General features: G+C 37.9%; 1 protein-coding gene across 1 annotated transcript; it reads left to right on the top strand.

Annotated features, from left to right (window-relative positions):
• Window positions 1-3,903: 3,903 nt before the first annotated feature.
• LOC145783599 (bone morphogenetic protein 2-like) lies at window positions 3,904-11,830 on the top strand. The gene is made up of 7 exons (XM_082595494.1): window positions 3,904-4,051; window positions 4,668-4,867; window positions 5,155-5,305; window positions 5,390-5,535; window positions 6,400-6,504; window positions 10,180-10,360; window positions 11,127-11,830. Exons 1-7 carry the CDS (start codon window positions 3,904-3,906, stop codon window positions 11,828-11,830), a joined length of 1,635 nt encoding a protein of 544 aa, XP_082451620.1.
• Window positions 11,831-12,887: the final 1,057 nt, after the last annotated feature.

Here is a 12,887-nt window from a genome sequence, read left to right as displayed (position 1 = left end):
AATAATACACGTTAACATAACAAAAGTCTAGAAAAGAGTAGAAGCGACAAAATGAGAACTTTAAAACGTGCTTGAGTCCGAAATAAGTTATTCAGTCAAAAAAGAATTGGCACGGCACATCACCTTGTCGCGTAGTAAGAGCCAACCGTCACTTAAGAAATATGATGCAATGCATGATACAAATTTGTTGCTTTTACTTTTGCTAGAAATTATTTTTTGGAGGCCCATTTTTCGTATTGTTTCCCCGACTAGTTCTAATTTCTCTCGGAGGCCCTGGGCGAGACAAAATGTTTTAAAAATATTTACCCAGACAGACCTAATTTATAATTTTTATATTGATTCAACGTCTGCAGACGTTGAATCAATGTTAACATGACGGATTTTGCAGTCTAGGTACTTAATCAAATAAATAGCAGATCAACAGATCTAATAACTAATTATTTTATTCTATTACCGAACAAACTGCTTTATGCTTTGTGACCAAACTGAAGGAATTGTATCTGGTCATTTGTGAAACAAAATAATGTTTTTCTTTTTTAAAGATTTTAAAAATTAAGTGTCTCAAACAAATAAAATTGGGGCAAAATATTAAGTTAAATAAAATCTCCAATCACAACATTACAAATTTGTAATGTTGGAAATATATTTATAATGAACCGCAATAAATTCAAAAGATCTACCTCGAATTCACCGATAAACAAAACGTGATTTTTGAGGAACATATTAGAATTATAGGCTAATGTATTAATATTATACTATATTATAATTGAACTATATTAAAACGTATTGAAATTATACCATTTAAATAATAACAATTTTATATAATTTTAATAACTTCATATACTTGAATATTAATAATTTATAAGATTCTATTTGAATAAGGACTTTCTGATGATCCCCATTTTAGGATGAAACAGGCTGTAGAGGTAATAACTGTATTTGATATTAGAAAGATATGTAATCGTTAAAAAAGTAAGGATTTCTTCATGTTCGGTTATTTTGCGTTTTTGTTGCAAACGAGGTCGTCAGGTTGCAAATGTTGCTTTGTTTTATTCGAAGAATTCAATTTAACAAGAATGTATTTAGCGAATTTAACACGTATATACAACTAATTCTGTCCCACTTAGCTTTTAGCTTTCTAGATCTCTGCTATGCTTGGCATACAAAACATAGCAGAGGTGTTTTTGATAGTAATAGTCAAAAATAAAACGAAATTGAACTGATTTATGAAAGCTTTGTACATTTAAGTGTAAATTCTTGTCGTCAACTGTACTGTGATAATCTGCAAAATAAAAAAAAACGTTTTTGATTTTGTGATGAACATTTTGTGATGATGATGCTTGAGATTTAAATCTCATAAGTGGGCCACAGCTTTTCACTGTGATTACTGTAGAATCTTTGCTGTGAATGCATCATGTTATTTAACTAAATGCCTGGTGAAAAGCCTCAGTCAATTTGAAAATGTCGTAACGTCACGAGTTAGAAACATTACCGTCATCATTTTCTCCAGATTCGCTACCGAAACTCAACGTCACCGCAATGTTCATAGGAAGAAGATAATGTATGTTAAAACTTTGAGAAAACAAAGGAAAAACTCAAATCCTAGCTAAATTAAGTCATCGGTTTGGCATCGGCTGTCTTGGCGCAGAGGGTTAGGATGATGGTAGTCATTTCAGTGACGTGGGTTTGATTCTCACCACTGCTATTGCTGTTTTGTTCTGTAATTACCAAAAAATGTTCAAAGTAATAAATATTAAAGTGCCTTTCCTACTGATCAGCGCGACTCTGATTGGCCAATTTTCAAAGTAGGGAATATTTTTATGATATCTTTTGAAAAGTTGCATACTGGACCAGTCTAAGACTTTCACTTAAGCTAAGTCTACCCCTTTAGCCAAAATGTTTTGTTTGTTTTTTGTTTGTTTATGTTTATCCTGCATTGCGGGAAAGCGGACTTGAGCGCTATGCATCGGTGTACGCCTTCCGACATACACCTGACCCACGCTGCAGCCGACGGCAATGTCTGTTTTCCGGTTGTCTACTTTACTTATGACTTAAATTTGGTACTACCCATTACTCGAAATCGATCACTAGGTAGAGGCAATTATCGTAAAGTTTCTTGCCCAGAGAAACAACAGCAAGTGCGGGTGGCTGGAGTCGAACATGCAGGCTCTCGACTGCGAGCCCAACGCGCTAACCACTCGGCCAAAATATAGCCATAGTCATCACCTTTGAAGGAACAAACTGCTGACCATGTCGTTCTTGAATGTCCTATTTACAAAGCACCAAATGGAATGCATGGTATAGCAGAACTAGACGAACTACACTCACCTGGTTTTCCATCACCTGCCTTAAAATCTGAACAATCCTGTCTCACACGAAAGAAGAAGACCTTTAGACTTTGAGGTTGGCCCAGCATCAACATACAGACGATAACTATTTGCTTGTGAGGTTGTTTCTGATAGTCGTGGCTGCACAAGAACTACATGAACCCGTTTAGAAAGCTAAATGTTCACCGCTGTCCAACAAGATTGAAACGTGCAGCTTCAATGGAGCCGGTAGCGAAGGACGTCCAGATACTTTGTTTGGAAAAGTTTGCTTGATCCCCCTCACCTCCCACTCAGCCCCCAGGCATCGCTCTTTTCTTCACTGTTGTCAAGTTCAGTTCATGTCTGCTGACGTCAGGATTTATAAGAATATCTCTCGCTTTATCCTGGATATCTCCCTCAGGTACCTCATAGACACGAGGACTATGAAGCTTGCTGGACACTCCGGTTTTCATACAGGGGACGTTCAATTTCGGGAGATTCGCTTCAGTAGAACCTGCAGTTTCATTTTATTTTGAATAAACTTCCCACGAACAAATTAATTTATAAAAACATATTTATTTAATCTAAGTTAAATAATTTATTCATGTTTTTCTTTTGAGACATATTTCTGTGCTGATTCCATTTAAACGTGATTCCGTGCAATTTATTGTATTTTTACAACATCTACAAACATTTTACAAAACTGTCTGCTTTTAATAATAATTTTTGTCAATGTTTTTTGCTTGGTTAATAAAAATAATGTCGTAGTTTATTTAGTGTCGTCTTTTAGCCGCAAGGTTCATTTTTAATTTTATATCATATTTACGATGCCACCAGTCTTCGGTTTGACCCAACCTGAAATCAATCTCAGATTTTCCAGCTTCAGAGCCGAAGGCGAAACCACTTGGCCACTGAATTTTATTTGGTTGTTATTATCTCAACTTGTATTTACTCTCTCAAGCAACCGATAGAATTCCATGTGATTCCATGTGATTCCATGTGATGCTGCAAGGAACCGAATCAAAACTTACAAGAAACAACAGAAATAAAATAATCATCCGCTAGTGCCCCAAGATTAGTTCTGACAACCCCTGAAACTTCAACAATTGCTTCACAGCAGATGGTTTCAGGAACTAATCACTTAATTAGCAAAAAGTTGTTACCACAGTCTGAAAGGTGTGACGTGTGACTAAACAATCAGCAGCGTACATTTTTGTTACGTTGTCGAGCGGAATAACAATGTTGAAATCTGTGAAGACAAGATTTACTCAATGAAAACGATACAACAATGCAGCTGTGCTGGAAACAATTTCAGTTTGTTGCAGAAGTTTAGTAAAAAAAGATGTTTGAAAGATGAAAAACGATTTGATCAAAAAAATGTTTAATTTTGTGCCCAATCAGTTGTGAGAAAAATTAGTTTATTGCAGTTAGAAAAGGTTTCCACCAAACACATGCAAAGTAGTCTTGCCTGTTAAAAGTTGCCAGGGCGTTAGAGCCAGGTCTGCAGACTTTATTTTGCAAAAACCAGTACTTCGCAAAAGGTTAAATCGGCGTTGGGTTAGTTTAGCATAAACAAGCAATGAGTCGGTATGACGTAATGTCAGGGAACAACGAAAGACCAACAACTAATACATTGCATTGCATTGTGGGAACCAATCAAGGTCAGGACCGTTGGCTGTTTACAAACGAGGAAAGCAAAGATCCCAAACAGACACTTTATCTGGCCCAGATCCGTACCCTATCTGGTAAAGATCTGGACCAGATAAAGTGGTTGTCTGGGAAGCGATTTATTTTATTTCACAAGCAACAAATAATTTTTTTTTTTGCATTGCAAACCACCTTCTGGCATTTAACTTTTATTAATTGAGCATAGTAACATAAGAAACACACGGTATGTAGTTTAAAACATTAACTAACACTACTTGCCAGCGATTTTATCTTTAGTGGAGTGTATCATGTCGCCTGCATGGCCGACTGATGCGAACTTTGCTACGACATTCGACAGGGCGTCCGTTCGACACCCTTCACGAGCATGTGATTGAGTGGATGGCAAAATACTTTAATGACTTAATACAAGGAATAGTTTTCTTGTCTTCCCACCCTTCAACTACACGGCTTAAGCCTGAATAAGACAAAAACCATCATTATTGTTTGCAACTTGATCCAACTGGTTAGATTACGAACACTGCATTTCTGTTCCCAAAGCGGTGTCTAGAGGTCGAATTGTTTGTTTATTTTACAGCTTTTCTAGTGACGTAACAACATTGGTAACAAATGAGATTCAATAATTCTTAACCAAGAAAACAACTTGTACGGTAATAATGAGACTTGAGTTTTTGCTCTGTACACTTTTAACGTTAGTTGTCGCCGCAAATGAAGATCGCGGTCGTAGAAAGCAGAAACGCGCAGTGAAGATTATCAACAGGAACTTGCTGAGAGACCATGGAAGTGAAAAGTTGTCATCTGGAAATATAAAGGATACTTCAGGTCACGTGACAAATAGAAAGTTGGAAAGAATGAAAGAAGCGAGCGCGGAAATTTTGGAAATGTTTGGACTGGAGGTGAGGCTTCGGTGATATATTGAAAGGCGGATGTGGGGAGTAGCGCGCTATATTTCAACGTCTGCAGACGTTTAGTCAATATAAAAAGCGGTTGATTTGCTGTCTGGAGTTGTTCCAAAATTTTATTTGTGTATTAGATTGTTTCAGACTATTGAATACTTTTTTAAATTTGTATTAAAATGTATTATTGTCTTTGTATTAGTATGCAGTGTACGTATCTCAATCAGACTTCGTTTGTAGGGTCAGTATTAGAGCAGCATTGTTACAATACAATACGTTCATTTTAGATCCCAACTAATATTCAGGAATTCCGTGGACACGGAAAGAAGCCACCGAAGTACATGGTCGACCTTTATAACGAAATAGCGGGTCATAATGGAATCTCGCGGTCTCCCCATCTCTTGGATGCCGACACTGTAAGAAGCGTCCCCAACGCAGGTGAGATGACATCCTTTCATGTTTTTGTTGCACTTCAGCTCCTGCTTGGTGGTTGGAATTATATTTTTGTACATACGTCATCAGATCCCAGCTGTCCGTTGCGTTGCTACTTTGATCTCCGTCACGTGCCGCCACACGAAATAGCGACAGACGCGGAACTTCACGTTTTCATCGACAAGCAGAGATCAGTGAAGCGTAAAGAAATAAGTTGCGTCATCAAGATATTCCAAGTGAGTTGCGCGAGAAAGCGCGCTTGTACACCCGCATAGTGACGAGTTTGTTGGTATATGTTAATTAACGCATTGAAGCACCGCAAGATGTTAGGGGACGCGCAACCCCGTTGTTCCGCCAACATTAGAAGGGTCAATTGCTAGTTTGACATTTTTTACGCTTTGCAGGTGACTTTCTTCCAACTAAAAACCTTAAATTACTTTAAAACCAACTTTACTCTTCTTATATAACCTATAAAAAGTACATTATTTTGTAAATCAAAAAACGTGTAACTCTTTTAGTGTTGCGGATAAGCCAAAAGCGGATACAGTTTCGCATCCCCATGAGCTAGAATTCCTACAAGATGTTTATCTCATAATTGTTCGAGTGACTGTGGTATTTGACTCTCGCAAAAGTTTGTCATTTCCCTAGTTAGCCATTATCATGACTTGAATTGAAGATGTAGATTAGGTCGTTAATTTCCTAGTTTCAAACAATTTACAACTCGCCTTAGAATGTGCCAAGAAATTTCCATCTTTACGTTTTTCACGACTTCAAAATTCTGTTAGCTTGAGGCTTTCCTAGAATAGAAGATGGTGCGTTTATAAAAAAATCCTTACGTTGTTTGGAATGCCTCGGTATCCATTTTATTTCATTGAACTGGTATTCTCAGTTCTCAATTCAGGGCTAATCGATTGATTTTATTAGAATCTGTTTCTTAGAATTTCTTATCAGAAACCGCAAAACATAGTTTAAATTTGACAACGTACAATTCCTGTGAATCAATTCTACCTTTTATATTGCTATTACTAGAAGCGAATGTTGTAGCCGTTTTTCTTATAGCATCGATCATGTATTTTTTTTTAATTAGTTTTTTGTTAAAGGTTGTTTCGAGTGACAAGAACAATCAAACTCAGCGAGTTTTAGTGGCCGCTAGACGTCTCCCCGTACACTCTCATGGATGGCAGATATTTCCACTTTTGCACACGGTATGTGCGTTTGCTTCAATTTTAAAAATGCAAAGATGCTTGCCACTGTAAAAGTACAGTACTAGTCACATTACACGATACCTCAGAAATAAGTAGGAAAAGAAAATACCTAGACGCATTGATATTCAGAGGTGGGCAGCAGCGCGCTACGTTGGTAGTGCCACTACTAACGCGCTCTTTTTGTAGCGATAGCAGTAACGGCGTTACATTGTCGTTAAAGCAGCAGCTGCAGCAGCGACACTACTATGCCCAATGCAGCGGTAACAGATAGGTGCTACATTTGCTTCAATCATACTGCCGCTACTTTCCAACTTAAAGCGGAAAAAACGAATCGTGATTTTTTTATAGAAACACTGGAGCATAAGATTAAATTTTCACTTAAAACATGTTTTTCATAACGAAATTGAAATGACAGTGTATACGAGTGTGGCACTGTCACGTGATGTCATTCGTTTTGAAAGTGATTTTTGCTTCACAAGATACTTAAATAGAGCTTCCTAGTGTTAGTTTGAGACAAAAGTAGAGCGTAGAAGTAGCGGTAGCGCGTTACTTTCCATCGACTGGTAGCGAGTAGCGGTAGCGCCGCCCTTGTGATATATTGCAGTGGTAGCGAAAGCGCACTAGCTTCATAGTAGAAGATGCCCACCTCTACTATGTTTTGTTAACTAAGTAACCTACTAACCATAAATGTACGGGAAGCATATTTTTTGGGGGCGCGAAAGAATTCTTGCCCAAATATAATCAACTGCACCTAAACAAAGGTAGGCTACACACGTAAGAAAAAGCAATAATATAGCCTTCAAGAAAAAAACAGCGTAAGGCATCAACTGACAAGACTTCCACAAAGCCACTGGTATGATAAGAATACCATTATGCAAATTTGCAAAACAACAAATTCATCAAAAGACGATTCAAGGGAGTAATTAACACTACACTAACGAACCAGTAAAATGCAATACTACCGGTACATGGCTCTAAAACTGCAAAACTAGACTAAAAAGTATTGATTAGTAGATTAAATGCAGTGGTAGACTGGTGGTACACACAAATTTAAAAGAAGTATTTGTTTCGCCCACTTCGTTGTCCAAACATATCTACAATGCGATTGACATCCACTTTATTTGTTGTTGGTCCTTCCAAGTGCAACAAAGCTAAGTTTGACAGTCGTGTTTGGCCCATTGTTGATCTCAGATATGTCTTCAGTCGTCGTAATCCGGAAAAAGACCTCTCAGCTGAACATTAAGTTGCAGGAACTGTTGCTGGAATTTTTGTAGCTTTGCAAAGTGGAGCATAGTTTTGTCTAATCCATTTGAAATTAGGAATTTTGTACATTGTACAGCAGTTTTAATTTCTCTGTTGCGAATAAGTTGGTGAAAAAGTTGATATTCCGATTATAGGAAATCCTGTTCCACGGTGTAGAATTCAGATATCAACTTCAAGCTTTGTTGGTTGGCATTATTTGTATCTTCCAAAAATTCTCTTTTTGAAGACTAAGGAGGGTAGATAGGTATGAAATCAGGGGCGCCGGAAGCGGGGGGGCGGTTGCTCCCCCCTGCCTTCCACTTTTCTGTGGATGGGGAGCAGGGGGGCAATGGTGCCCTTTTAAGGTCACGTAAGCTACTGCACATTTTGCAATAACAATTTCTGCCATTCGTTTTTAACCTAATTATAATCTTTTATTTTTGCCTCAAAATAATATTTACGACACAAAAGTTGGTTACATCATTATAACATAGCATGATGCCCTTCTGTGCCATTGTTCTTTGTATACCAGAAACTTATTGTATCATTACTCGATAATGAGCTGATAGATGAGCATTATCGCTATCTCTCTCTCTCTGTAGGTATCATGGCTGATACAGCCCTCGATGTATAATGATGTTCCAGTTTGATTGATATCGTGCGTCTTGCCAAATTTTAGTAAGGTTTTATCGCTATATATTATCTTAAAACTTTAAAAAAAATTGGCTTTTCAGCAACAAAAGCGTCCTTTTTTAATAATCTTGCCCCCCCAGTCAGAAATCGTTCCGGCGCCCTTGTATGAGATCTTGCCCAAATATGAAATCTTGCCCAAATTCTCGACAGATTGGGGGTGCGATTGCACCCCCTGCACCCCCGGCTCGTACACCTATGCTACTAACTAATGTACGGTAACCAATACTATCATTCTACTTACTGTGAAATACAAAATAAAGAAGTAAGTTAATAATTAGGAATGTCTTTGTTACTGTTGATCTTGAATACAAGAACAATCGCTTTTCCATATTGTTTTTATGCTCCTGCTAGCTGGAGTGAGATAACTTAGGCCTAGTAACCTACTGCACAAAGTAGGCTAATCAAAATATTTTATACACGTTTTAAAGTTTTAATGTTTCATTACTTTTTCCGGTTTATTTGCCTGCTGACCAGAGGCGGATTTACCTATGGCGCCGGGGCGCGCGGCGCCCCCTAAAATTCCAATTTATTTTTTTATGTCTGCATGCAAATTTCCTTTTTATGCTATACTTTAACTTCTAAATTTCCATTTTGCTAACGTAAAACAATGCGTAATGTTTAGTCTCGGCAAGTAGACCTACTAACCGCTTATAACCTTTTATTGTGTGCGTAACAGTGACCTTTCATCACCTGATTTAAAATAATAGGTTCCTCAATCTCAATAATATAATGCATGGTAGCAATCCAAATTTTATGGCAGTTTAGGCAGAGAGATAGGATGGAATGCCATACATCTTTTTTTTTGGACAGTAAAGCTGGATCTGGCCTTGAACACATCTCTGCTAAATTTATTACGTATTTTATTCAAAACATGTTTGTGATCGAATTACTTGTTTGAGGAAATCTAATGTCATTTTTATACGTTGTTACAAATTACAATTACGTATTGAGACGTTTTTGCAACATTATCAGCATGAGTAGTTTAATCGTATTGTTCTTTTGCTCAATTGCATCATTGTCAGTTCACAATATTTCGTTTTGCTGATAGGGCATTAGCCTGATTTCGCTTATTCTACAAAATAGAAATAGTACACTCTTATTGCTGAAAGCGCTTTGTTCATTTTTGAATTATTTTTTTATTCGCAATATCTTAACTGAGTACCACTCACTTGTAGCCTACTAAGTACACCTAGGCCTCACTGTTTGAATGTTTTTTATAATGCATTTTTTGGGCTATGTACCAGTGAGCTTCAAGCACTCTAGGTTGGTGATTTATTGAAATGGATTTTGGTAGTTACCCCTTTTCATTCACTTGGAACAATCACTGTTGTATAGCCTAAAGTTTTAGTGGAAAATACCTAAATTATCATTTCACGTTCGTTATTGCTTTTAATTGCCACGAGCGGCATTATGGCATTGCCTCAACTTTACAACTGATTGGCACTTGTGGTGTTGATTGGTGATGTGGGAATGACTGGTACCCTACCTGACGTAGATAGGCAATTTTATTGATAAAAACGCAAAAAAAATTCCCAAGCCATTTGTGGCGAGGTTGTTCCATACTTCTTTGGCTGCCCCTAAAATTTTGCCCTAAATCCGCCACTGCTGCTGGCAGCTTTGTGTCGTGTATTGTAGCTAGCACTTTAATATTTTTTATTCTGGAAAAGTTAATGGCGTAAACTGGAATGAAAACAATGTGAAAGAACTTTCAGCTTATCTTGCATCCACTTTGATCACAAGGTGGAGACATGGAGCAGCGGGCAACTGGGTAACCTCATCAACCAGGGTCTAGTGATCGAGACCAGTCACGATTATCGGTATGACGTCACAAAGCAACAACGTCACAACAAGAGAAGCAAGCAACCAATCTTGGTGATCTTCACTCGCGACAAAAATCGATCAAGACGCGAAACGCAGAAAAGTAAAAACTCGATTTTTAAACTTTTATATAAAGTTTTTAGCCTATTTCGTTTCTTGCTAATTAAACTCACTCGTAATCCTTGTCAGCTTTGTCACTTTATTTTACTGCACTGTGACTTCTTCTGTGTCAGACAGTGACGTAAATACAGCGTTGTGTAAGATACGCAAGTGTGGTTGCAGAGGCACAATACCACAATTTTATGCAAATTTGCATCTTATTGATGGAACATATACGTAAGAAGGAAAGCAATCTTCACTTCAGTTGAGAAGGTGGGAACAAAAAAATAATATTTGAAAATTTGTTTGCTTCTGTTCCCCTTTCAGTTTTTTTTGTGACAAGAATTTTTTAAACTTTGTTTTCGAAAAATACGGACAGAAAGACAAAACCGCCTTTGGAAAACATGAGCAACATATGTGGTTTTATTAACACAATGCTTTCCATATTGATGCCACTGTCCAGCGTCCTTGGCAGCTGGCGTTTCTCCACGTTTATTTTGGCAACGATTCCCCGGTGTATTATTGCATATGTGACTTCATATAAGAAATTCCATACTCTGAACTGTGGCATAGAATCAAGTTGAAGTTGGTCCGCCCTGCCAGATTGCTTGGCTTATCTATTTCGTTCTTTTTGAGTTCACGTCTTTACGTTTACGTTTTGCCACTTTTACTTTTTTATAGACTTTTGCTACATTGATTGCATTGACTTGTACTTTGCTGTGACGATGAGTAGGAAAAATAATTTAAATAGTTGAAATGTATGTCTACAGGGACTACGCAACTCCTACACAAAGACAAGATGGCGATTATGAGGCAACAATTTCTATTGTCAACCTACAAACGCCCGAAGCGTGACATCAGTGACAGCGATTTGCTTCCTGGGTTAAGAAAACTTGCAAAAGATCACTATCCAGATGCTAAATATCAATTGCTGAAAAAGCCGCTTGCAGAAGATGGGGATGAAATTAAATCAGGAGTAAAGCACTTGAAATTGTCACGTGACAATGCTTCATTATTCGACCAGAAGTTATACAATGACGACACAATGGATTTCCAATCGGATTCTTCAGCTGGTTTTGGCAACCATTACGCTTCGAACACTGACTCTTCAAGGTTTCCATCATTCTCGCTTTCGAACGCTGAATCGTCGTTTCGCTCGTGTAGACGCTATCCCCTTTATGTTGATTTTGAGGAACTAGGTTGGTCGGGCTGGATAATTCACCCAATGGGTTACAATGCTTACCACTGCAGGGGGACGTGTGACTTCCCCTTGGGGCAATATTTGAAGCCGAGCAACCACGCCATTGTGCAGAGTATAATGCACACCCTGAGGTTAGGGGGGCAGCCTGTTGAAATGCCCAGTTGTACCCCAGACAAATTGTATGACATCAACCTGTTGTATTTTGATCGGAACGAGTACGTAGTGCTGAGGCGCTACGAAGATATGGTCGCGGAATCGTGCGCTTGCAGGTGACATTACGTCATCATAATGGCATTATGACGTAGCGCTTTATGGCGGGTACGAAATCAACCAGCTTGCTAAAAGAATGCTTTTGATACTACGTTTCGGTACAATGCCAGCCACAGTGCCTCATTAACTCAGTTTCTTTTCTAAGAAAGAATTTGAGGTACTACTTTTACAAATGAAGAAGTTTTGTATTCTTTGCAACGTATTTTTAAGCACTTTCGACAAGCATGGAAGTTGCACCATTGATCGTGGATCTGCTCTTATCAGGACCACATTACCAGCATATAAGCTTCTGGATGATTTCATATTTTGCTGGTAACTTTGATATCTTTCTCGGCGGGGTAAATTTTAAATGAAGCAAGCAAATACTTTATTTTACTCCTTTAACTACTCCTTGATGAAGAGAGTGGAAAATTGTTGCACGCTTTTCTTGAGTTACTTCCGACAATCTCATAATTGCAGTTGGTCTGATTTCCTTGTCGGATTTTATTCCCTAAAAAAAACTCGGGTTTTAAATCCGACCTTAAATTTGCCATGAATATCTTGCAAATTCAGCTGTTTGCATGAATCTACACGAGCGCAAAATACTTTCAAACATTGCATTGTAGTGACATTTGATCAACAAAATGAAACCCAAGTTGTGACGCCGCCTTTCTTTGAGGCAATTTTATTAGAAAATTTCAAACCGTTACCTTCAATAAACAATTAAATGAAGTAATTTCTGTTGGGTTACTATTTAAAATCTTGGTCTGAAACATTTGAAGGGTCATCTCGTGACCGATGTCAAATTACGATGGTCTGTATACTGTGCAGTGTGCACAACTGTACATGCCTTCAGAACTAAAGGCTGAAGATGATCGCATATAAATGCTACTTGGATCCTATATTTGCGTAAACTGGAATACTGTATAACATTTATGATCTACTACATTTTTCATGTCATACGGTTAACCTATTTCTTAGCATCTACATTCTACAACTACAACTATAGCCCAACTCTGTAGTTCAAATCTGTGTGTGCAGTTGAACAGTGCACTTGTAGAACAACTCCCTATGAATAGCT

Source organism: Aplidium turbinatum, chromosome 14 (genome assembly GCF_918807975.1).
Source record: "Aplidium turbinatum chromosome 14, kaAplTurb1.1, whole genome shotgun sequence".
Taxonomy (NCBI): domain Eukaryota; kingdom Metazoa; phylum Chordata; class Ascidiacea; order Aplousobranchia; family Polyclinidae; genus Aplidium; species Aplidium turbinatum.
This window is presented reverse-complemented; position numbering and strand designations above follow the sequence as displayed.

Bases quoted from the DNA above. Each gene is read 5' to 3' on its own strand.
- LOC145783599 (XM_082595494.1), top strand. From the start codon at position 3,904: ATGTCAGGGAACAACGAAAGACCAACAACTAATACATTGCATTGCATT. The intron at 4,052-4,667 runs GTAAAGATCTGG...TTTTAACGTTAG, and splicing joins CCAGATCCGTACCCTATCTG to TTGTCGCCGCAAATGAAGAT. The intron at 5,536-6,399 runs GTGAGTTGCGCG...TTTTTGTTAAAG, and splicing joins GCGTCATCAAGATATTCCAA to GTTGTTTCGAGTGACAAGAA.